Source organism: Psammomys obesus, unplaced genomic scaffold, assembly GCF_907164565.1.
Source record: "Psammomys obesus unplaced genomic scaffold, mPsaObe1.curated_primary_1811, whole genome shotgun sequence".
Taxonomy (NCBI): Eukaryota; Metazoa; Chordata; class Mammalia; order Rodentia; family Muridae; genus Psammomys; species Psammomys obesus.
Genome location: NW_026585626.1, coordinates 13,857,092 through 13,883,746, shown reverse-complemented (window position 1 = coordinate 13,883,746; position 26,655 = coordinate 13,857,092). Strand labels below are relative to the sequence as shown.

The 26,655-nt window shown below is 42.2% G+C and overlaps 1 protein-coding gene across 7 annotated transcripts; it reads right to left on the bottom strand.

Annotated features, from left to right (window-relative positions):
- Nucleotides 1-975: 975 nt before the first annotated feature.
- LOC129681948 (sulfotransferase 1C2) lies at nucleotides 976-26,655 on the bottom strand. Of its 7 annotated transcripts, none has more exons than XR_008720899.1 (10): nucleotides 26,519-26,655; nucleotides 26,147-26,228; nucleotides 20,239-20,416; nucleotides 19,608-19,733; nucleotides 18,199-18,296; nucleotides 14,087-14,213; nucleotides 13,572-13,666; nucleotides 12,906-13,086; nucleotides 9,628-9,843; nucleotides 976-7,929 (listed from the first exon to the last, which is right to left on the bottom strand). XR_008720899.1 is itself a non-coding variant. In XM_055614175.1 (9 exons), the coding sequence occupies exons 3-9, from the start codon at nucleotides 20,387-20,389 to the stop codon at nucleotides 9,716-9,718; spliced, it is 906 nt and encodes a 301-aa protein (XP_055470150.1). In that variant the 5' UTR covers nucleotides 20,390-20,416; nucleotides 26,147-26,228; nucleotides 26,519-26,654; the 3' UTR covers nucleotides 976-9,715. The 7 variants fall into 7 exon arrangements, 4 of the variants coding, with proteins under 4 accessions (XP_055470150.1, XP_055470172.1, XP_055470168.1 ...); XR_008720900.1 differs by having other exon boundaries at nucleotides 976-1,798; XR_008720898.1 differs by having other exon boundaries at nucleotides 976-1,798; nucleotides 7,804-9,843; nucleotides 26,519-26,654.

The following is a 26,655-nucleotide window of genomic DNA, read 5'->3' as shown; positions in this document are numbered from 1 at the left end:
ACAGGAGCAAGAGATGGTGACAGAGGTTGACCAATGGTCAATATACAAAATGGAAACAGTGTATCAGTGTACCCCAACAACAGCATGCAAAGATTGTAGTGGTACGAGACAGAGGCCCTGCCTGGGTACCATGTGAAGAATGTTGGTATAATATCTTTCAGAAAATGATTCAATTTTGGAGTGCTTAAACCCCTATCTTTATTCTTGTCTATGAACCTGCATTGAGTTCATGGTAAAACAGAATTTCAGGAGAAGCATGTTCCTTGCATGGATGTGCCCATGCTGAGGGAGACATAGGGAAGGGCCAGTACGGACAGGAGATACAGGATTCCATACTTCAGTGACTGCTTCTTTTGTAAACAGTGTGTTCCACAGTTCTTGCTTGCTCTAATTCGTGAATTCTTAAACTACAATGCTTCACCCAACCTTAAAATTTAGAAGAAGACTCAAGCTTCTGATGGGTGGAGAACAAAGGAAACAGAGCCCTCCACAAAACCATGTGCAGTGAGTGTCTCACAGCCTCCAAGGTCCATCCTTCTCCCTGTTCATTTGAGCTTACAGGCAGGTCAGGTTCTCTTCATCTTCTACTCCCCTACACTTGGATGTCAGGTTGAAATTGCACCTCTCCCGAAAGCCCTGGCAGTCCCTGTGGCAAGAGCAATCAGCAAGGGCAGATTGAATGTAAGTGTGCCAATGGGACATACATACATACTCCTATGTATCCTGGAGTTAGGTACCCATCTCTCTGTTTTCCCACTAGAAACTACCACTGAGAATGTGCATGAGGAGCCCCATTCCGCTGTAGGTTTTGATGTCTAACTACAAAGTAGGCCTGGACACTGGCAGGCAGCAGGAGTCATTGTAGGAGGATGAGGCATTTGTTGCATAATTCTGTTGTGTGACAGACTTTCACTGGAAAAACTAACACACAAAACCAAATCAACTCACCCCAGAAAGGGAGCCAACGCTAGGAAATAGGTTGAATATACCCATGTTTAATTTGGATGACCACTGTCTTTACTTCACTTTCCAGAGATCATGGAAGAGGAGTTACAAAAACCAAGGATAAATCAACAGTGGAAACACTAGAAAACCCACCCCTCCATGAGTGAAACTTTGTGAGCACTGCAACTCTAACACTCTGTTACAGTTTGCAGGCAGCTCCACACTCAGAATGTATCTTTCTTTCTGACGGTTGGTTGATCATTCTCTCCCTGCAAGTGTTTACTTTTTTCTCTTCTATTTATTTACTCAGTTTACATACCAATCCCAGTCCCCTTCCTCCTCTCCTCTCCTCTCAGTCCCACTCTCTGATTTCTTCTTTTCCTTTTCCTTCTTCTCAGAGAAGGTAGCCCCCACACCCTATGTCAATCTGCCCAGCTACTTCATGTCACATCAGGACTAATCCCGTACTCTTCCACTGAGGCCAGACAAGGGTGCCCAGCTAGGGAAAAGTGATCTAAAAGCAGGCAACTGCATTCATGTCAGTGACAACACACACTCCAGTTGCTAAGGGACCCATGGAAGGTTGGAGCTCTCCATCACCTATACAAATGTAGGGGGCCTAGGTCCAATCCATGCATGCACTTAAGTTGGAGGTTCAGTCTATGTGAGTCCCCACTGATTTAGTTTAGTTGTCTGTGTTGACATTCTTGTGGAGTTCAGTAAGGTCTATCCTTCTCTCAGCTCTCCCATAAGATTTCCAGATCTCCATCTGATGTTTGACTGTGGGTCTCAGCATCTGTTTTTTTCAGCAGCTGGGTAGAGTCTCTCAGAGGACAGTTATCTCGGCTCATGTCTGCAAGCATATCAGAGTATCATTAATAGTGACAGGGGTTGGCTCTCTTTGATGGGGTGGGTCTTGCATTGGGCCAGTCATTGCTTGGCCATTTTCTCAAACTGCTGTATATCGATCCCTGCCCATCTTGTAGGCAGTGTAAATTTTTGTTGAAAAGTTTGGTGGGTGGGTTGCTGTTCCCCTCCCTCCACTGGAAGTCCTCCCTGGTTATAGGGGTGACTACTTCAGTCTCCATATTCCCTGCTGCTAGGATTCTCAGCTAAAGTCACCCCATTTCCTGCCAGAACCTCTCCTGTTCCAGGTCTCCAGCTTGTCCCAGAGATTCCATCACATCTATGCCAGCTCTACCACCTCCCACCTCTGCTTTCCCACATGACATACCCACATATGTTTTCCTTCCTACACTCCCAGCCAGTTCCCTCTTTTCACTACTTCTGATATCGATTTTATTTCTCATTTTGAGTGGGATTCAAGATTCTTCCTCTGGACCCTTTTTGGTACTCATTGTCTTTGGGTCTGTGGATTGTGCTATGGATATCCTGTACTATATGGTTAATATCCACTTATAAGTGAGGACATAGTATGTGTGTCTTCCTCAGTCTGGGTTACCTTACTCAGGAGAGTATTTTCTAGTTCTATCCATTTCCCTGCAAATTTTTTAACAGCTAAGTGGTATTTCATTGTGTAAATGTACCACGTTTTTTCAACCATTTTTCAGTTGAGGGACATCTGGGCTATTTCCAGTTTCTGGCTATTATGAATAAAGCTGCTATGATCATAGTTGAGCAAATGTCCTTGGTGTATGGTGGCACATCTTTTGTGTATATGCCCAGGAGTTGGATAGCTGGATCTTGAGGTAAAACTATTTTCAATTTTCTGAGAAAGCACCAGCCTGGGTGGGACTTCAGAGGTGCCCTAGAGGAAGGGGGTAGGTCAGTGTGCTGGGCTCAGCTGGACTAGGTGGCAGGCTAGTGAAGCAGGCTGTTGGGGCTGTCTGGCTGCAGGAGAGCACTTGGAAGGTTGTACCACCCTGAGTGCACCACATAGCTTCTGATGGCTAAAGCTAATGCTGGGTGATGGAGGTTTACTGCCTCCCCTCTATTGCTTTTGGAACCAGCCAGCGACCCAAGGCAGAGCCAGACCAGGTCCTTCACCCAAGCAGCCCACAAAAATAAAGGTCCTCTTCCAACATGGTTGGAAATTGACCCTGAGTCACAGCCCTCAGGCAGGAAACACCAGAATGAAGCTGTCTTGATTTGAGGCTGTCCTGGAAGTCCAGATCCTGGGACACCTCCACACCTGGCACTCAAATTCCCCAGGCAGGCTGGTGGACCCTCCTACCCCATCCTGTAGGAGCAGCGTATGATGAACCCAGTTCTCTCACCTGCCTCTAAGAGCCTATAGTATAGTGGGCATGAATGTGTGTACATGTGGGCCTGCCTCTGTTGTGTTGTGTTGTGTTGTGTTGTGTGTGTTTGTTTGTTGAAGGGGTGTGGATGGGTATGGGCCAGGGAACATTCCCTGTATGTGTGGGAATGGGGTGGGTGGGTTTGTTGTGGTGTGGCTGTGGGTGTGGGAACATTCAATGTGCTTCTCTGTGTGTGTGTGTTTGTCACAGTCTGACCAAGATGTGTGATGGAAAGGAGTGGATAGCTGCTGTTTAGGGATAGAAGGTGGTGGTTGGGTTGTTGGGTAGAACTAAGGATAACCCAAGATAGTTCTGGTTACTGACCCAACTGTCCAAAAGCTAGGTCACCAAGTTCTGTGGGATCTGTCAGCCCTGACAACATCTTCCACATTGGCCATCTTCTGTTTCTCCCTCCAGAGCGGTTTCAGGGATCCAGGGAATCCACATTTGAAGTGGAGGAATGGATGGCACCATTGCATATATGGGTTGGACTGGGTGTGGGGACAGAACTGGGAGTTGGAGAAGCTGCTGGCATTACAAGTCTGTCCTGGCCACCCACCAACTCACTTTCTCTCCCACTGTACTCGGGCATTAGGTCTTGTAGTGCTCCTGGAATCTCCTAGAGCACAGAGATGTACTCGCTGGAGGAGGAGGAAAAGGAGGATGAGATGGAGTCAATGCCCCAAGGGTGAGGAAAACCACCTGAGCACCTGTTCTGGCAAGGTACAGGGAGAGCACGGGAAGGACAGTATCTACCCTGTCTGGGAGGATGAGCCAAGCAAGCTGGCTGCCTTGCCTGGGTCTCGCTCCCCTGAAAGCCAGTGGTGGCCGTCCCTGAAGGAACATCACCAAAGCATAGGCGAAGCAGGGTCTGGGACCCATCTCTCTGAGCCCTTTCTCTCCCCACTGCGACCCCAATGACTTCTCCACCAGAGAGAGACATGCCTGTAGGTTAGATGAGGGCTCTAGCCAGCCCAAAGGCAGTGCCTACCTGGCCCCTGGCCCCATGTGGGGCAAATCAGAAACGAGGTCCAAAGTCAGCCCGTGTCCTGAACCACCCTGAGGAGTACAAGTCAACAACACTGGATTTTCCCCTTGGGGAGCCAGAGGCACATTCACAATGGACCCAAGGCCCAGGGAAAAGGAGCAGGTCAGCGACCCAGCAAACCTGCTACAGGAACCGGTCAGGGGTTGTGTGGGGCCTGGTGAGTGGCAGTGCAGATGATGAACAGGAGATAAGGGCCAGTAGGGGTGGGGGAAAGCTGGCCACTGATAGCACTGGACCCCTTCTCCAGGCCTGGCAGAGGAAAGCTAAGGAAGTTCTAGCAGGCCTGCAGGCTGGCATGCCTGGGAGAGCTTGATCCCTGCTCTGGGGGTGGCCTGAGCTCATTTGGGCTCCATGGCCGGAGAGCTCAGTAGGCTCTTGTGGTGTCTTAGAGATGGCCACTCTCTCTAAGGCCATACCACCCTGAATGGGCCCAACCTCATCTGCTCTCTGAAGTTAAGCAGAGTCAGGGCTGGGTAGTACTTAGATGGGAAACCATTTGGTCTCTCTTGACCTTTTCCAAGCTGTGCTAAAGTGAAAATGAAAAATTCAAAATGGTAAAAACAGGGAGAACAACGGAAAATAATATGTTAACAACATATAAAATTTCAACAGGTGGGTTCCAAGATATCAGTGACCAGTGTGTACTATATCTGAGGGGCAGAAGATCAGAGACTGCAAAACTGGTGAGTAAATAGGCTAAATAGGTAGTTGGATCCATAACACAGACTTTAGTGCTTCTTGGACTGGAGGGGACATCAGTGGAGTTGTGGGCAATTAGATTCAGCCCCCCACCCCAATGACTGTCTCCTGTGTCCAGGAGTCATGAACTGTGAGCCCCCTGCCCTTTCTGCATATTCTGCAGGCCCTCAGGTACAAGGACCCTCTGCTCCAGAAGCCAGACAGTGGATCCTTCATGCTTCCCTGAGGGCTGGATTCCTGGAACAGCATCTCAGCCTCCAAACCCCCATTCTACTGGCCCCTCTGTGGAGACCACATGGACAATATCATACAGAATCTTGGATCCAAGATGGTGGAGCCCAGACACAGTATCTGGTATACTTGTAAGCCATAGCTCAGCTGCCTTTTGAGGCACCAGAGGTGGTGGATGACCCTTACCTCACACCCCAAAGCTTCCACCTAGAGCGTCTGTGCCCCCTCAGCTACTACCTGAGATGGCTCCCCTAGCCCATACCCATACCATTCAAGGAGCCTGCACCTGTACTCTTCCCTTCAAGGCACCTTTCTTCTGAGTTGTGAAACACCCACACCAGTGTGGTAACATCTGTAATGCCAGCATCCATTCATGTTCCCCTGGACTTCTCTTTTCATCCTGAAGACTATTCCAGACTTCAGAGACAGGTACATCTAATCTTCCATGCAGGTTCAAGAAACAAACAGCCAAGGCTATGGACAACCAGATTGCTAAAGGCCAGCATAAGAACACAATCAACAAAATCTAAGACATTATGACTTCACCAGAAACCTCCCAAAACAAAGGAAATTCTAATGCAGCTGAAACACAGGAAAATGACCTTAAATCTCTGCGCATGCAGCTATTAGAGGCATATAAAAAGGAAACAAACAAATCTCTCAAAGAAATACAGGAAAATACAACCAAGCAAGGATAGACAGGAAACCACAATCAAACAGGTGAAGGAAATAAATAAAACAGTTCAAGACCTAAAAACAGATTTAGAATCAATAAAGAAAACACAAACTGAGAATATCCTGGAGATGGAAAACTTAGAGAAGAGATCAGGAACCACAGACATGAGCATCACCAACAAAATACAAGGGAAAGAGGAAAGAATCTCAGGTGTTAAAGATACAATTGGAGAAATTGGTACATCTCTCAAAGAAAACATTAACACAGAAAAATTCCTGACATACAACAACCAAGAAAACAAAGGCAGCATGAAAAGATGAAACCTAAGAACAATAGGAATAGATGAAAAAGAAGATTCCAGGATCCAAGGTCCAGAAAACATTTTCGAGAAAATCACAGAAGAAAATTTGCCCAATATAAAGAAATAGATGCTCTTAAACATACAAGAGGCCTACAGAACACCAAATAGACTAGACCAGAAAAGAAAAGCCTTACATCACATAATAATCAAACATTAAATCTACAGAACAAAGAAAACATTATTAAAAGCTCCAAGTCACATATAAAGGCAGACCTATCAGAATCACACCTGAGTTCTCAGCAGAGACTATGAAAGCCAGAGGGCCTGGACAGATGTCATGCAGACAATAAGAGAGCATAGATGCCAACCCAGACTACTATACCCAATAAAATTTTGAATCACCATAGATGGAGAAAACATTCCGTGACAAAACTAAATTTAAACAATATCTATGTACCAAACCAACCCTACAGAATATACTAGAAAGAAAACTTCAACCTAACAAGGTCAACTACAACCAAGAAAACACAGGATATAGATAAATTCACAACAGTAAAGCCAAAAACAAACAAACAAAAACTCAAAACCAAAACAAACGAAAAACATCAGGCACACAAGCACATTATTACCACCAACTCCACAATAAAAGGAACTAACAATAATTAGTCACTAGTATCTATTAACATCAGTGTACTCAACTCTTTAATAAAAAGACACAGACTAACAGAATGGTTGTGGGAACAGGATCCCAACATTCTGCGGCATTTACGAAACATATCTCACCAACAAAGATAAACACTACCTCAGAGTAATAGGGCTGGAAAAAGGTTTTCCAAGCAAACAGACCCAAAAATCAAGCTGGAGTAACAATCTTAATATCTAATAAAATAGACTTTCAGTCTTAATTAATCAAAAAGATGAGAAAGGACACTTCATTCTCATCAAAGGAAAAATCCAACCAAACAAGGATAGACAGGAAACCACAATCAAACAGGTGAAGGAAATAAATAAAACAGTTCCAAGAGGACATCACAATTCTGAACATCTATGTCCCATAAACAAAGGCACCTGCATTCAGAAAAGAAGCATTATTAAAGCTTAAATCAATCCCAACACATTAATAGTGGGAGACTTCACCAACCTATTCTCACCAATGTACAGATCATCAAGACAGAAGCTAAATAGAAAAATAATGCGACTATCAGAGATCATGAATCAAATGGACTTAGTGGATGTCTACAGAACTTTTCCTCCAAACACAAAAGAATATACTTTTTTTCTGAGCACGAGACGAAACTTTCTCCAAAATTGACCATATTGTCAGTCACAAGCAAACCTCAAGTTTATTAATTGGCTCATACTTTCCCCTTACTGAATCATGTTTCATATCCAATTTTCCTGTGACCCTCCCTGCCACCAGGGATTGTCAGCCAGTATTAGTCCATGAGAGACAGGGACAATGGACAGGGAGTTTGGAGGTTAAAAAAAAAAAAAAAAAAAAGACAACACTCTGGGATCAACTGCAGACAGGGAGATCAATTTCATTTGGGGTAAAGTAGGGCTATATAGAACATTGTGGAGGGGGTAGGACTATCCAGGGTGGGAGAAGGTCCTTAGGTGAAGAGCTAACATATTGAGATACCTCATTAGCACAGAAGGCATTCCAGGAATCCCAGGTGCTTGCTGAAGGAGAAAGGCTGTTGGACCTGTAATTTCTACAGGGGCTACATGATGTTCTTCAGGTAGAGGGTGTGGGGTCCAAGATTCCCTCAGAGAGAGAAGAGGAAGATTTGCAGACAAAGGGAGTCCACCATTTTGCACCTAGCTCACAGCTTCCCAGTAATCTCAGACTTTGACCTTAACAACAGGGTTTTCCAAATTTTTCCTACATTCAAACATTTTCAGTATTTATCATAAATAAAAATAAGTAAACAATGGATAGCCAAGAAATAGAGAATGTAAAACTTTCTTTTATAGAATTTTGTGTATAGAGACATGCCAGGAAATAATCATGGGTCTATGAGACATGGCAGTGAAATAATCATGAGTCAATTCTAATAAAACTAAAATTGTCTATAAAAATATAATTCTAACAATTACTCAATAATACCTATGATATAATGTGTCATTTACTTGGTTAATCATTAGCTCCAAAATTAATAATTAAAAATTACCAATATGTATGCTATGAATACAATATTTTACTTACTAAATTAACATAGTATGCTTTATAATGTATCTCTTTCAAGTACTGCTATTTTAAATACTTAATACATAGAAAAATCCTCAGTAGTATAAAACCAGAACTGAAGAGGCTTGAGAGGATGGCATAAACTCCATTTTATCTCCATTTTAAGACCAGGCCTGACTTTAAAAGAAAAGTCATTAGTCCTAGGAACTAGTCCATATGTCACCAATTTCCAGAACAAGACCATAAAATCCCCTACCCAAGTAACAGCCTGGAAATAACCACAAAAATGGAAAAATATTTTATCTCAGAATGGGGCATCTGTGCTGGGCAGCCTTATTTCATCCTGTAGTTAAACATTCTTGGCACAGGAATGCAGCCCGCTGAACTCCTAGCCAATTAGGAATCAACCCTTGTAACTTCCCCAGCACCCACCAATGAGGTTTTAGATTATCTAACCCTTGCTAGAATTCCCCTAGTTTCCTATAAAAAAGAACTGTGTGCCTTTGTCTAGTGTCACCATTTTGTGAAATGTTTTGACCCCTGCATGCAGGTTTTTGTGAAATAAAACACTCTTGCCAATATCGTGTGTGAGTGGTAGTCTGTATGGGGTGACTTCAAACTTAATACACCAAGCTTCCTCAGTTTACTCCTGAATCTCATGCTAACCAGTACAGGGTTGGAGACACAGGTAACTCATTAAGTAATCAAGACTGGCTCTGAGCTGTTATGAACTTAACCTTGAAAGAAAGCTGGCGTAAAGACTTATGTTTGGTTTAGAATTATAAGAGTAGACAGTCTACCTAGAAAATGTGAAGAAAACTACACTACAGATGTGAAGAAAACTTACAAGCAAATAATAAAAATTTAAAATCCAATTAGAATATAAAATCTTTTTTATATATATGGTGTATATATATATATGGTGCCAATTACTTATGCACCTATACTTAAATCTCAGCAGTAAATAAACAATTGTTTATAAGTTCAACAAAATTAAGGATGTTTTTCAGGGAAGAGTATTTTATGACCGCCTTACTGTGAATGTGTTAGCCAGCTTTCTTTCACCATAACAAGTATTTGGGATGATCACCTTATAAAGACAAAAGGTTTATTTTGGCTCTTGGTTTTAGAATTTACATTCCATTGTCAGATGAACAAAATATCATGATGGGCGTAAATGGCAGAGCAAAGCTGCCCACAGAGCTACAGTGAAACAAAGAAAAGGAAAAGCAAGGGCTGAGTCCGCATTCCCTTCCCGATGCTCCAGTCACCTACCTTCCGCTTACTGCCTTTCACCACACCGTCTAATGGCTCTTTCTGGCAGTAACACCGTGCTGGAGCCAAGTAGTCGTCACATAGCATTTCAGGAGAAAGTGTAGATTTGAGTAATAGAAACAATTGGCATTCTAGCTCGTGTTATGTTTCCTGGATCCCTGATCTCACCACAAGCTGCTCCTGCTGTTCTCAGTTTAGGAATGCTGATATCTGAAACTAAAATGAGAGGGTAAGAGCTGAAAATCAGTGCCATGAAGCATGCCTTCCATTCTGACTTCTGTGTCATCATTCACTCAGCCAACACACTGTGCCCCACACTGCCTTTAGCACTGGGAGTAAGACATGGAACTAGTGGGAGATGGAGAAGAGTGCGCTGACAAGCAAATACAGACAGACTGAACTCACATGGGCAAAAGTGAAAACTAGGTAAAAGGGACATTTTGTTTGGTTACAAGCTGCTCATTAGAAGAGATGACAGTAGATCAAAACTCAATTGGCTCCAAGCTGAGCACCATGCCTCCATTCTGCTTTTATCGAGGCACAATTCGGCTTTCCCAAAGGCCCCTCTCTTGCCTTCCTTATGTTTCTTTTATGACCCAGAACTAGGATTCCCTTTGTTAAGGTTTGGATTTCTAACATCTCCTTGGTCCTTCCCTCATTTTCTTTTTCTCAAGTAGAACATGTTCCCATGAGAAGGCTGCAACACGTTGTCCACAAATTGATTCTTCTCATTGTAACCAGGCAAAATCTGATTGAGCAGGAAGACATCAGGAATTTCATGTACATTCGTATAGGTGACCTGTGAAATTTGTGTGGTTGTGCTTAAGGTAGTTATTTCAGAGTCAGAATCTAGACTACACCTTCTAGCATAATTCAAACTTAAAATTCATAGTATTCAAGTTTTACGTTTTCCTTAACTAATAAAGCTGTTTTACTGATTTGTAGTAAGTAATGGAGAAAATACAGATTGGACGTGATCTGCTGTTATAAAATTGTAGTATGATGTTAGTAATGGCAGAGTCTGGACCACAATTCTTGGCATTTACAGCATGCTTCAGGACTTCCTTTTGCTGGGTGTGGCTTGCCGACAGCCTGCAGGTTCTTGCTGTCCACTTGCACATCTTAATCAGAGTTCCATGCAGAAGTTTATAGAAGTTCCTTTCATCTTTTGTCCATAGATTTCATCAAACCTCTCATTCTGAGCCACAGTAAAATGGTGTTTCCAATCCCCCACAGTTCCTAAAACATAAAGCCCAGACAGGAGCATCAGTCTGGTTGAGAAACTTTGTATCCCTGAGTAGAGTGTGGAGTGCCCACATGGGAGCTGGCCTGACAGGAGCCGAATTCCTCACCACCTTAGCTCTCATGCCTGATGGTAGGAACTCCAGCTTCTAAATCAAGCAGACAGCTAATGCAGGGAGCATGGTGACCTGGAGCAGTGGCTCTATCTGTGCTACATACAGATCCTGGATAGTCGCAGTTAAAAATTAATGAACGCTAGACATTTACCCATACCAGGAGATCTTAAGATGTTATGCTTGCCAAAAATCCTGGACATAAAAAAATACATACTGTGATATTCCATGTGTATGCCATGTAATAGCAAGCAAAATTAACCTACAGTGAGTGGTGAGAACATTGTTTTCTGAAAGTAGAAACTGACTAGAAAGGCTATTAGAGTAAATTTCCCAAGGTGATGAATTCTTTGCTGCCTTGATTTAGCTGTTGTTTACATAGTTTAATTGTTTATAAAAGTTTGTTGAAATGTATTGTTAATTTCTATGAATATTTTGTATTATAGTATAGATTATATTTCAATGAAAGAGAATTTAGAGATAATTAGGATGAGATTCTATTTTCCAACAAGCAATAATTAAAATAATGTCAGATAGGAAATACTCTTTGTAAGGCCTGTGATTGTTATGGAAAATTATACAACTTGATGAACAGAAATGTCCATTGCAGTACTAATCATAAAAATGTAAACACAGTATATATAATTTCTATGATAGGACAAATAATTGGATGAATGACAGTGTGACTAAGAGAACTGTACAGACAGTGATGTTCCTCGCTCATATGACTCACATTCTGGTAAGCAAAAGTGTATATTGTAACCACAGTTTGCGTTTTAAAGAACAAATTGCTATCATGCTATCTATATTTGTGTTTTTATGGGCCAAAGAAGCAAGCAAAGAAGCGAACACACGTGTATGTGGAGAATACTTAGAGAAAGGTACTTGTCAAACTGTCACCACTGAGTAAGAGTGAAAAGAGCTGTGTTTTAGGACTTTAGGATATTTTGTAGACTGTAGGGGCCATGAATGAGTTAACTCATGTACTAAAAGAAAAAGAAAAGATGTATGTAAACTCCAGTTCCTAGTTGCACTGCTGTGAAAAAGAAATACATGTACTAATGAGGAGCAGGGAAGAGCTTTGTGCTGTTCCTACCTTCTTGGGAAAAGAATAATGAATTTTAATGAATAAAGAATAAGAATTTTAATGAATATTTTTGTGAAATAGTCAAACAGTGTTGATTTGATATTTTAAAGAGTTATTGAGGGCTGCGGAGATGGCTCAGAGGTTAGGAGCACTGGCTGCTCTTCCAGAGGCCCTGAGTTCAATTCCCAGCAGCCACATGGTGGCTCACAACCATCTATAATAAGATCTGGTACCTTCTTCTGGCATGCATGTGTACATACATACAGAACATCATATAAATAAATAAATAAATAAATAAATAAATAAATAAATAAATAAATCATTTTTTAAAAAGTTATTGAATGTACTGATTTTTTTTAAAAAAATAACATTTTCTTCTTAAAACTGGACCATCTGAGTCAATTGGAATTCTTCTTTCAGGATCTAGGAAGCATTAAGAAACTGGGTCTCAGCAATACATGTTGGAAGTCCTGAGACTCAGAGATTCGGGATCATGATCAAAAATAAGTTAGGCACAGAAGTTGTACTGCACGCAGCAGCTATGGAGGAGGAGAAAGGCACAGCGGTGGAAGACAGTGGGTATTCATGTGAACAGTAGATGTACTTACAAGTGGTAGAGCCTTACAACAGAGTGCTAACTTTCTGATTCCAAGACCTCGGGTCTGATGAGTCTGACCTCAGGAGGTGTGCACCAAGAATAGCTCTGGCCTTAGTGATCTGTAAGGGTCGGTGTGGAGAGTCTCTTGAACACTAGAAACAGTCTCTAGCCTTCTCAGTTACATATGTGTATTTGAGGTGGACTGACTCAGACCTAGGGATAAAGAAGCCCCACAAACCTTTTCTCATGAAAGGAGAAATGGACTGGTCCAGGATAGACTTGGGGACTGTAGAACGATTTGTCATAGGATTCTCTTTCATTTTCTCAAATGATGTCTCCTGGACAATTTTATCCAGCACTGCTTCATCCAAGTTCTTTCCCATGAACTGCATCACCTTCTGGATTTCATGCCTTGGGTTCTGTGGGTGAGAGTAACATTGAGTTGGACTAGAAGAGAGTTTTGATAGGATCCCATTTTCCCAGACAGGGATTGTCAGAATCTCATTCCTAAAGCAGCTTCTCTGTTCCTTGAATAAGGGATCTCTTGTGTATTGTACGGAGGTAACACCTGTCAATTAAAAACCTGTGGCCTATGGCTGAGACAGGAAATAGGCAGGATGTCCAGGAGGGATTCTAGGAGAGAGCCGGGTATATGGGATTCTGGCCGGCAAGATGTGAGAAGAACAAACTCATGAGCCCAGGTATCTAACCAAGTAGCAAAATGTAAATTAGTATAAATGGGTAATTTTAAGTTATGAGCTAGATTGAGAAGGGCCTACCTATACGGTCTAGGTACTAGTAAATAATAATTTAGTCTCATGAGTAATCATTTCCAGGGAAATTTGGGAAAGGGAGGAAAAGCCTCCTGCAAGACTGCCTGATCCAGAAGCAGGAGTTTACTTGCCCTCTTCAAATCTTCATAGAAAAGGAAGAGAATCTGGTGTCTGTCTTGTATTTCCCACCATCCTTTCACATGGTCGAACCAGGATCCCCAACTTACTGTAACAGACAAGAACAGTTTTCATGGACACAAACCTTCTAAGATTCAGAATTGGGGGTTGGTGGGGAGAGCTTAAAGTACATCAGAAACATGGAATAAAAAAAAATCTATATCAGATATATCTTAAGGACACTGCACTTCTTGATTCTGGGGTCACGTGTTTTGGGTCAGTCTTGGGGTTTTGCCTTAATATGGCAAATAATATGGCTTCATGTTGGTTATGCACAATCACTTGCAAGCTTCTATTATGTGTGATATGGACACCCAAGCTAAGGGTAGTTCTATAGGCCAGGGATCCTCGAATAAATGCTTCCGAATAGAAGGCAGAGAACATTCTGGGGAGTCAACTGTGATGAGTGGTTCTTTCAATTTAGGATCACTGGAATAAGAACACGGGGGAACAAAGCATTTTTATTTACCTTTTCCATTGATGAAGGTTTCGAAATACTCGTCCCAGGTGCCCGGATCAGGGAGCACCTGGCTCATCCTATAGAAGTAGTAATAGGAAACCATGCAGTCTTTTGCGTTTCGAGCCACGTAAAGGAACTTTGGAAAAGAAGAGAGGTGGGTTAAAGGGGCAAAAATATACTAAGTTTTGAGTTCTGCTTTAGCTGAGTCCCTTTGAAGGCTGCCCAGCTCTCTTGTACTGGCAGCACTCCTAAGCCAATTATGCTACCTCTAACTCATTAAGAGTTAGCACAATTCTTGATTACCCCTTGTTATCAGAAGCGAACTCTTTTTCTAGAAACTCTGACCTGTTTTCCAACTATGAAGCCAATGACCTTCCAGAAACCTCAGCTAAGTTTCTGATAAAGCAGTAGCTCCACCTGGTGTTTGAATTATGGAAGCGCACCATGGCTCCTGTTTTCTGTGAGCACAAACCTTCCTCCATGATGATCATTTTTGCATCTCTGTGTTTTCATATGGCTGACTAAACAAATGCCAGGTGCATTTGAGTAAGGGCCAGGTTGAGGAGTCCTCCTGAGAGATCTTGTCACCTTGTCAGAGATATAACACATTTTTCCTCCAGTCACATCACGACTCTTTTCTTTCCTTTGCCCTTTTCCCACCCCCCTTCCAAGTTCATACATTTATTTTATTTTGATGCACATATTGTGAGAGTTAAGCTAGTTCTGGTTTTTAATTTTCAGTGATTGTCACACACATGTGATCAATTATAAAACGCCATTTAGTTTGATAATTATTAGTTTGATAATTCTGATTATAATCACATCTTATTTCTTCATACTATTCTTTTTTATTAAAATTTTATTTATTACATACACAGTGTTCTGCCTGAATGTACTCCTGCATGCCAGAAGACAGCACCAAATCTCATTATACATGGTTGTGAGACATCAAGTGGTTTCTGGGAATTGAACTCGGGACCTTTGGAAGGGTATCCAGTGTTCTTAACCTCTCTCCAGCCCTTCTTCACACTTGTCTTGATACAACTGTTCATTTTTGTACAACATTCTTTTATTTCTGCATATAGCATGTTTGTCAGAAGTTCTTGGGGGCTAGCTCTGCTGTTCCTTAGCAGACACCCTTATGATGATCTCTTCTTTTGTGTATGTTGTAAAGTACCATGGTGAGGACAGTGGTAATCTGGTGTAATGCTTTGAAATGACTCTTTGAAGAAGATTCATAAGTGTTTCTGTTATGCATACAGGTGAATCTGTCAGCGGGTGTCACCTTAAGCTGACTTGTATGATGCTTGTAGTTTCTTAGACAGAGCAGGGAGAGGGCATTAATCTTTTTTATTTCAACATTATTTTTATTATTTCCTTTCTGAAAAAAATTTTTAAAATATATGAACTAAGAATTACCTTTTGATATAACACAAAAGTCAAAATTACAGAAATTATAGTTGTGATACCTCAGTAATTTCCTCCATTAATCATTTTTTTCAGTTTTTAAAAATTTTTATTAATTACAGTTTATTCATTTTGTATCCCAGCTATAGCCCCCGCCCCCATTCTCTCCCAATCCTACCCTCCCTCTCTCTTCTTTTCCTATGCCCCTTTCCCAGTCCAATGATAGGGGAAGTCCTCTTCCCCTTCCATCTGACCCTAGTCTATCGGGTCTCATCAGGACTGGTTTCTTTGTCTTTCTCTGTGGAATGGTAAAGCTGTTTCCCCCTCAGGTGGAGGTGATCAAAGAGCTAGCTCATGAGTTCATGTCAGAGACAATCCCTGTTCCTAATATTGGAGAACCCTCTTGGACACTGAGCTGCCATGTGTTACTTCTGTGCAGGGGTTCTAGGTTATCTCCATGCATGGTCCTTGTTTGGAGTATCAGTCTCAGAAAAGACCCCTGTGCCCAGAGTTTTTGTTTCTGCTCCTGTTCCCTCCAGGTCTTTCTATCTCCCCCTTCTTTCATAAGAGTCCCTACACTCTGCCCAAAGTTTGGCTATGAGTCTCAGCATATGTTTTGATACCCTGCTGGATAGAGTCTTTCAGAGGCCTTCTGTGATAGGCTGCCATCCTGTTCCCTGTTTTCTTTCTCTTCCAATGTCTGTCCCGTTTGCCTTTGTAAATGAAGATTAAGTATCTTACCCAGGATCCTCCTTCTTGATTAGCTTCCTTAGGTGTACAGATTAGAGTATGTTCATCCTATATTATATGTCTAATATCCACTTATAAGTGAGTATATACCATGAGTGTCTTTCTGCTTCTGGGATACCTCACTCATGATAAGCTTTTTTAGATCCCACCATTTGCCTGCAGATTTCATGATTTCTTTATTTTTAATTGCTGAGTTTTTAATTCCGTTGTGTAAATGTACCATAATTTCTGTATCCATTTCTCAACTGAGGGGCGTCTGGGTTGTTTCCAGCTTCTGGCTATTACAAATAAAACTGCTACAAACATGGTTAATCTTTAAAAAAAAAACTTTGAGAGAGTATCCAAGGCTACCTAGGAGCTGCCCAAGATCTCCTTTACCATGCACAGTGTACACTATATTGGTAAATTGTCCTGTGTTGTTTTAACTCATTGAGAAGCTGGCCCTGGAAATGGGGTTGTTCCACACAAGTTTCAACACCAGGGATCTTTGTCCAAGTTCTCCAAGACTTATGTGGGATTAGACTGCTTCCCTAACTCTGTGATTTGGAGGAAAATGGCAAAATAGGCTAAGTAAATTCCTTGTGTTCTTGAGAACATCTGGATGATGAACTATTTTCTACTGATGTTACTTCACTTACTGAGAAAGAAGTTCAGACCTGGGAAAGCTCATCCATAGAGAGAAAGCTTACCCTGAAATTCCAGGGATGCCTCAACTTCCTTAGTCAGTTTCTTAAGAATATGATTCAAGCACCAGCTCTGCTGATGCTGTTTCTAACTGTTTCGATCTGTCCTTTCACTTGGAAGCCTGTTCCACTCTGCTTGACACTCTTGATTGGTAAGCCAGCTGGCTACCTAATGCAGCTTCATCAGTCAGTTTTTGCTCATTTCTTCTCGAGTGCCATTTTGATGATACTATCTTTCTGTTGTGATTTGTTCCTTGACTTAGAAGCCTCACCCATGGTGTACATTCTGCTCTGCCTGGGACTCTATCTATTGGGAACTCTAGCTGACTGCTTCACGTGAACTTGCCCTCCTGGATATTTTGAACACCCGATTCTCTCTCTGTCTCTGTCTCTCTCTCCCTCTTGCTGTATACTTAATAATCTCACTCATTTAAAACGGAAAATAGAGCTCTTATAGATCATTTTCTGAGCCACAGCACAAAATTCCTCCAACCGCTCATGGGAGACACTCGCACTTGGTACCTCTGCTCTCCTCATTCTTCTTTTTCTGAATGTGCACCATGTGCGTGCAGTGCCCACGGATGTTAGAGGAGCAGATCACTGGAATGGAAGATTCCAACTGTTGCTGGAGCCACCACATGCGTGCTGAGAGCTGAGCCTTTGTCCTCTATAGGAGCAGCCAGTGTTCTCTACCACTGGGCCATTTCTCCAGACATATTTTTCTCCTTTTTTGCCTTATTTCCACCTACAAAAACAGTATCCTTCTCAGCAAAGCTATTGCCTCTTCCTGGGACTTCAGCTCCACCCACTACAGGGTTACTCTTCACTTATACACTTACAACCTCAACGCTCAAGGATATACTAGACTAGAAGTATGGCATACGGCATAGGACAAGAAGGAAAGCCTGGAGGCTTCTGGGGCTGCAGCCAAGCGTGTGCTTGCTCTGTGGCTCCACTGTGCTTTATCTTTGACAGTCAGTCCTCTGTACTTGTTGTGCTTAGTCTTGTTTCTGCTCCATTCCATAGCCCTCTAATAGCCTATGGTTCCTGCTCCCCGTCCCAGTCTGCTTCACAGAAGAACAGGTTATCTCCAACACTTCAGTCTGGCCTTCCTTTATGTCACATTTGAAACCATCCAGGGAAACACTGTACTGAACCTAGCCTTGTCTTTGAGTTAGTACTGAGTGATAGTTCTCAGCAGTAGTGGGTAGATAATGGTGAGGAAGGCCTGTGTCTCTGGGCTTTCTGGCTCAGCCCCCAGAGGAACTGCTGCTGTCTTACCTTACAGTCATTTGTCCAGAAAGATGGTGGCAGCAGCTGAGTGGGAAGATGGGTCCTTAGTATTCTTGGAGCTGGCATCTCATTGGCTTTATCCACACCTTTAACAGGATCCAGGAGATGAGTGCACAGCACGCCCCACACCTGGGAACTTCCTCTCCAGGTATTGCTCATAGCACCCATCCTACACACATGGATTGCCCTATTATTGGCTTTATTCTATTTTATTTTTTTGGAGGGCAGGGAGGCAATCCTTTAGAAAGATTATTCATATTCTTTTGTGTTTGTAGGCTTACATAGCTTGAGAGGTAGATGTAATCTCTGAGTGAATTTACTTTGTCAGTTTATAGGAGATAAGATGGAAGCTTAGATAAGTATGTGTTGCAGAGAAAATCTAAACCAGACTGCTCCTTGGGCCATGTTCTCTGAAACAAGAATGGGACTATAAAAGCAAATGGCCACCTACACAGTCAGGGAATTTTAGAGACCAGGGAGCTAGACAGGCAGAAACAATATCGTGACATGAAGGCATCTCCTTGCCTGGGTTGCAAGTTCCTAATGCATCTGATCAGGACTTCCTGTCTTGAGACATATGAAACAGTTCAGCAGAGCGTGTCCATGACTGTCTCAAGCGTGCCATACTTCAACTCTACTATGGTCCTGACTTCCCCTCACAGCAGCAGCCCATTGGGTTCCAAAGTTTCTGTTAACATCACTCTGATGGGACAACTTAGGAAGATCACTCCCTTGCTTTGGCTTCTGTCTTCTGGTTGTCCTCATGAACTTTTCCCCATGTGTAAAAAGAACAATTACCAAGTTGACTTTATGTGGAAAAAAAAAAGGCTTTTTTAGCTTAGCAAAGTAATTGGCTCCACTAATGTGTGTGTGTATGTGTGTGTGTGTGTGTGTGTGTATACATGCGTGGACTTGGACTTGTGTGTGGAGGTATGTATGTAATCTGTGACTTATTAGACATTTCCAGGACCCACTTGATTATAATAAGGTTGGGCACTGAAAGCAGATGGGGTGAGTGGCTCAAGAGTCACCTTCTTGTGTTCTACCGTTACTCATTACCAGAGCAAAGATATAATGAGAAAATAAAGCAGAACTTTACCTTCACATGCATCTTTCATGCTTGATGATTCACATTTGGTAGAAAGAGAGACAAGAAAAGAGATGGGTCTGGACACAGTGGCACATGCTGTTAACCCAAGCATGACCAGCCTTGTCTACATAGTGAGTTCCAGGACAATCAGGGCTATGTAGAGAAATCCTTCCTCAAAAACAAAGAAACAGGGAAGGAAGGGATGGAAAGAGAGAACAGGAAGAAGAGAAGGAGGAAGAGATGAAGAGATAAGGCAAGGACAGAGACAAGACAGGAGAAGAACACAAAGAGAGTCAAGGGCTTTTACCTGATGGCTGGGGTGGCCGTGCCCACTCAATAAAAGGATGTCGGTGTTGAATGATGGCTCGCTGGCACTTCTCCACATCCCCATTCTGCTCAATCATGTCCACAATTTCTTGAATCCATGTTGTTCCTAAGGACATAGAGAAGAGTAAAAATCAGAAACCTACTGTTCTTTATTAAAGAATCCTGAAGAATCTGGGCACAATGGCATGTGCCTATAATCCCAGCACTCAGAGAGGCAAAGGCAGGCAGATTGCTGTGAATTTGAGTACAACCTGGCCTACAAAGCCAGTCCAGGACAGCCAGTGCTGTCTCAAAAACCCCAAAAAGAAAAAAAGAAACCTGAAGAAGGGATGTGGAACCAGATGTTGGCTTCATTTTCACCTGCTACTCTGTCCACAATCTTATTAGCTCTATGGCAAGAAGACTTTGGATTTCTGTGGAGAGTAGAACAGCAGAGACAAAAGTTACATTTTCTCAGGAAAGGTGAATGGTAGAGGAGAGTGAGCTTCAAAAACACTCAGGGATACAGGCATTTGAGATGGAACACATCATGGGATAGGAAGGGCAGGTCTAAGGTGAGGCATTCAGATGGCTCAGAGGATGAAGCTGGAGCCATTACTGTGCTGAGTTACCTGATTTAGGGTAAGTACAAATGAGGAAGTCATCTGGATTGGCCTTGAAGGTCTGAATCTGCCTCCAGTTGTCTACAGTTGCAGCCTGCAAGGGGATCCCTGCTACCTCTTTCAGTTTTGTTTGTTTGTTCAAGTCTGGTGTCAGGGCCATAGTGTCTCAAGGTGGAGGGTCCAGTCCCTATGAGAAGAGAACAGAAGGGAATTTAAAAAAACTATGATAAAGCATATACAACATGACAATGACTCAACCATCATTGTAGACGTCTCAGTGGCATTAATAATATTACCTCTGTTTTACTCCTATTATCATGTTCTATCTCCAGAAAACTTTTCCCTTTCCTAGATGGAAACTAGGAACTAATTAATTCTAAATCTCTGTTTTCTGGCCCCTGGGTACCGCCATTTCCCTTTCCATCTCCTGGAACCTGGAACTTTAGATGCTTTAGATAGGTAACTCGATTTTGTTCTTGTGAAGTTTGTTTTGTGTAGTTGAATGTTTTTTCTTTTCTTTTTTTTTTTTTTTTCTGAGACAGGATTTCTCTGTGTAGCCTTGGCTGTTCTCGATTCCCTTTGTCAACTAGGCTGGCCTCAAATTTACAGAGGTATGCCTACCTCTGCCTCCCCAAGTGCTTGAATTACAGGCATGCATGGCCATGCCCAGTTGTTGAATGTTCTTAAGGATCAACTCTGTTGTGGAATGTCATTAGATTTCCTTCCTGATTAATGCTGACTATTATTGCATGCCTGCTTGTACTATTATTTTGTTTATCCATTTACTTGTCTATAGGCACTCAGAGTTCCTCCTTTCAACTATTGTGCATGAAGCTGCTATAAACATAATGCACAAATACCTAAGCTCTTATGTTCATATTTTTGGGTTTATAATTCAATGCAGCAATGCAAGATTTACATTTGTAATAGCACTTTTCTGCATTGGCTGTATCATTTTAGAGGTCCACCAGCAGTGTATATTACTCTAATTGTCACTGACAGGTAATGTATCCGGATAAATAGCAGTCCCAAAAGATTTGTTTTGCATTTCCTTCATGAGTAACGGTAAATGTCTTCTCATGTGCTTCTAGTCTACTTTATGTCTCTTTTGGTAGGTGCACATTTTTGCACTGTTTGTTTGCTGTTGGTTGCTATACCTAGAAGACTTGTAAATGCGTGAAAATCAAGGTAGGAAGAGTGAGCCTCTATTACTCAAGAGCGAGTTGTTGTTACAGTTCCAGAACACATTTACTACTGCCGTACTGCTGCCCAGAGGGACAATAAGGTAATGTTCAGTGACAGCTACAGTGCTAGGCTGAGTACCTTTATAATCAACTTATTTTTAATTCTCATATAACTGGAGCCACAGAACAGTAAAGAGGAAATGGTCTTTATAGAAAGTGTAACAGTAAATAGTTGCTGGAAGTTCAATGACCAAAACTAGCTTGGCCACTCCAGGGAGTGAGAGGAGGGGCTCAGTATGGCCAGGGTGACAGACTCCCAAAGACAGCTGGGTTCTCTGGAATGGATAGTGCTTTTAGAAAATGAGAACCAGTTATTCTCAAACGCATTTCAAATATAAGCTGCAGCCATAATCACGATGTGTCAGAGAGGGTGGACTTTTCACGTGAGAGGTGTGGTGGAGTCAGCTTCAGCAGAGGAAGGTAGATTATTGCCGTCTTCTCCTCCTTCCCCTTTTTTTCTGGTGGGTCAGGAGGGGATAAGAGTGGTGTGAAGTCTTTCTACCTATCCCAGGATGCCACATAACTCACTGAATTCACAGCCCTCTGCCTCAGTCTTCTCAATGCTGAGGTGACAGGTGTAAGCTACCTCACTTGGTTTGAAGCACTTAGACTCCGTGGGCCTTCCTTGTTAGGTCCTTCCCCAAATTCTTTCTTCTCTTTTAATTCATGTCACAAGTTTTGCATAAGAAATAATAATCATTATTCTAAATATGGGAAGACTTGCAAGCACAGGTACCAGTGGTTTACTCAGGATTGCAGCTAACATCTGTGTACAAATCCCGTCATTCTTCTTTAAAAATTGCCCCATTTTAAGTTATGCATATGCATATGGAATTGAAATTTTAAAAGCCCTTGCCATTAGCCCATATGCACAAAGAAAACTATCGCACAGGAATTGTCATTATTTGGTGTGCTTTTGTCCTCTTCAAATGTAAATTGTGGAATGCAATGTAGTGATTTCCAAAGACACTTTCATTCTAATCTCCAACAGAGCATTGGTGAAAGAGGTGGGGGCCCTCAGAGTATAGTGAGAACATGACTGCCCTGCCAGCTCATAGACAAAGGAGAGCAGATGTCAAGAAGCTGAGAATGAAGCATAGGCAGCAGCCTCCATCTTTGCCTACACAGAATTGAAGACTGCTGACCAGCAGATGAGCTGAGCAGGAATGCTTTTTCATAGCCTCTGGAAGTGCAGCTCTGTACCTTGATTCTACCAGAGACTATGATCTCTTCAGACTTCTGACCTACAAGAATTAAAGTGATCAGCAGGGTGTGACGGTAAGCAACATGAGGGAAACTAAGCAGGAAGACTATGACTTTGAGGCCAGTCTGAGTTACAGTGAGACTCTGTTTCAAAATATCAAAGCAAAACAACAATAATAAAAAAGTTTCACATAATAAACTCATGTTTTGTTTTTTTTTTTTCTAAACAGGGTCCTGTATCAACTTATACACCAGGTTGGCCTCAAACTTGCCAGTACCCTCCTGCCTTTGCCTCCTGAAATGCTGGGATTACAGGCATGTGCTACCACATCTTGTTTGTGTCATTCGAAATTGCTAAATCAGTGGGCAAAAGAAAATTATTTTGACATATTTATATCGCAAAAGAATTTTTGGATAAAATGGACTGAATCATGTGCCTCCAAATTCATGTGCTGAGCTGTAATGTCCATACCTTAGAAGGTAACTGAGATAGAGCCCTAAAGAGTTAGTTAGGTTACAATGAGGTCTTTAGGGTAGGTTCTAATTCAATCAGACTGGGGTTCTTTTAAGAAGATTCTTAGACACACAGAAAAACACTAAATGATGCAGGAAGGGAACAGCATGGCCACCTGAAAGCAGAGGAGATAGGTATTGAGAAAGCATGGCAGCTGACACTCTGATCTGGGATCTCTTACTCCAGAACTGTGGAAAATCATTTAAACTGCCTAGAATTGGGGAATTGGTTACAGTAGGATGAGCATGATTAATCTCAGAAACCAGGTGTTCTATTGAACATCAGAAAATAAAAGGAATTAATCATTTGGTTTGGCTTTCTGATATTAATTAACCAACTAGCACAAGAAAGCACATTTCTATTTATAGAATTATTCTGATAAATAAAAGAAAAATAAATTATATAATTATAATTCCTTTTTGCAGCTCTTAGTGAATATTAAAACTTGGCCTTTAATATTTAGTAAATCACAAAAGAAAGACAAGACGTTGTTTGTCTCTTGATGAAAAATACTTCCCATATGAAGTGGTTTTGCTAAGTCACTGACACTCCATCTATATCTAAATAAGAATGTTTGGGAAACTTCTTTCAGCACAGGTTAAAATCAGCCTGGTGGACCTGCATGACCTGCAGGACAATGATACATTCCCTTCAGAGAGTTGGTAAGAAATTTTTTTAAAGGTATAGATCTACAGATACATTTTTTTTCATAAAATAACATATTTAAAGATACCAAAAAGATCAATAAGTCAATCTAAACTATTATGTCTAGGACTTTTGTCACTGATGTTAGTAAATTATAAAGAAAATGTAGCTTCATGGGAGAAAACCTGCCTAGCACTCTGAAGGCTGTGAGCTTGAGCCTTAGTACCAAGAAAAGACAGTAAAAGTTCATTTGAAGTGTTTAGACAGTGGCTGCTCTTAAAGTGAGGGAGGGACATGCCCAGGAGAGGGGAGCATGTAGAACGCATTCTCATTATTTGGCAGGGTTTTGCCCCCTATTGGATGGGTGAAGGCTTGAATGTATGCCTCATATTAACATGTTGTTCTATGTATTTGCTTTATATTTAGCAATAAAAACATGACACCCAGAGTGTGAAATCTGGTATGGGAAGGGGTTGGTGTATTGCGTAGAGGGGAGTGCATGCAAGCTGCACCAGTAAGCTTTGGGTTACTATTCTGAGGCCACCGAGACAGGCTTACAGAAACAAGAGGCTGGGCGTGCTGGGACATGATTGTATCCTAGCACATGGGAGCTGAGGCAGGAAGATCACTGATTTGAGGATAGACTACACAGTGAGAACTTGTCTCAAAAACAAAACAGAGTTGTACTTAGTTCTTAGTTTTAGAGGCTCGAAATCCAAACAGCTGTGGACAGGCCTAGGGCTAGGCCTAGGGCTTCATTACATCACAATGGGAATGAGTCTGCCTGTCTTTCTCTGTGGTCTCCTTACAAAGCCTTGGGGGATTCATTCTTTCAAGTCCATTCATTTACAAAGGCACACTTCTGAACAACATAATAGGATGGAGGTTCCTTGCTTTAGCATCATAAGATAATACTCTTGAGTTTAGGAAGACAAATCACATGCAAATCATAGCTAGGGGCCCTCAGCAAAACAAAGCAAGATGTAACCTTGGTAAGGAAGTCCCCAGGGCTTAGAGCTTTAGCAGATAAGTGTAGCTTTAGTAGATAAGTGTTTGGATAAGTAGGTAGGCAGGTTCTAAGTATCTTAAGGAGTGTGTTTTATTCTTCAGGTATCAAAAAGAGCCAGCCTATGCTGGGTTTAAGTAGGCTTAGAGTTATGGCCTGGAGGTAACATCTTGAAAATCTTCATTCAACAAAGACCAGCTCTGTAATTGTATTTGTGTTTTAGGCAGGTAGATCTGAGGTGAGACTACGAGAAAGTATGTAAACCTGAGTCAAATGGGGGCTGATGTTCAGTGGTAGAGGGTTGCCCAGTGTTCACCATTTCTAGCTTAGCTATGTCGAGGAGGGGAAGATTCCTGGATGTCTAATCTTACAACGATACAAAAGCCATAGTCAGTCAGTGGGAATTGGATTCTCAAATTTGGATCTGTTCCCAGAACTGTAGTTAGTGTGTACCACAAGCCTCTCTTCTGCTGCTGGGCTGTAGCAGTGATCCCAGGGAGACAACTGACTGCATCCCTCTGTGCCTCCTGTGCACCAAGGCCTGGCAACTGGGTTATAGCCAACGCTCAGAATGATGACACCTTCTACTTCCAATAACCTCATGGAATGTCAAGCAGCAGGCATGTGGAAAGACACCTGAGGTCTGATGGCCCACAGCAGGCAGGGCTGTGAGTAAAAGAGAGCCACCAGAAGCTGCTACTGCTTCAAGGACAGGGAGTACTTCCTGCGCAGTGCATAGTGCTCTCCTACCTGCTGTATTGGAGGCCCACAGGGTAGAACATAGGAAAAGCTTTCAGGAAGGAGGTGCAGCAGGAGGATGGAGGCATCTGGTGCTACTGGAGCTGGGGAGAACATTGTTGATCCCCATTTAAATTTCAAGACCTTGTCGCCCTCCCTTTGGCCTCTTATTGGTTGCCTCAGCTATGGTCACTGCTATTTTTAGAATTGGGCAGATTGACACACAAAGGCAGCCCCCTTTTCATATTGTCAGGCTAGGTCCTTCTGGCCTTTTTGTGAAACAATATTTCTGTGAGCAAATATCATTACACTTTTCCATGAAGTTAACCTTTCATTTGGTTTTCTGACATAGGGTTTCCCACTGTCCTCTGAACAAGCCTCATACTCACAGCAATCCTCCCACTTGACTGCCAGTGTTAACTTCACATGCCCTTTATTAAATTTCTCAGGTTTCTTGGGACCTTATTTTAGTTAATCTACTTATAAATTAAACACTTGCATAACTGAATACTAAGAACACACTCTAACAAGTTAGGCCAAACTTTTTCAGATAAGCTGTGTTCTTACCTTCAAGTTGTAGTTGTCAGTAATCCCCAGGCTGGACTGCTCAGTGTTCAGTGAGTACAAAAGTACATCTAGAGAAACATTTCTGGGGTATGACAAACACAGAGGTTCAAATTCTACTGTGCCAAAAGTATCCAACCTACAGCAACCAATCGAGAAAGCTCTGCCCTCAGTGTGGTCAGCCAGAACCTTAATCAGCACAGCCAAGACTGCAAGAAACAAACCTTGGCATCTGCCCAATGAAAAGTAACTTTACTGTAGAGTGATTGCCCAACTACAAATCTCCACTACCTTGAGCCCCTGCAGACTCTAGGCTGTTGAGATGAATGCATGAAGGCAAACACCCGGCTCCTCCCTTTCTTGACCACCACATACCCCACTATCTTCAGGCTCCTGGCTTTATAGCAGAGCTCCATGCTTGAGCTTCTCCCTAGTCTGACAGAGAGTCTAAATGGGCAATGACTAGGGTGTAGCCACACTTATGATTCAAATAGAAAGAGCCCAAAGCCTGT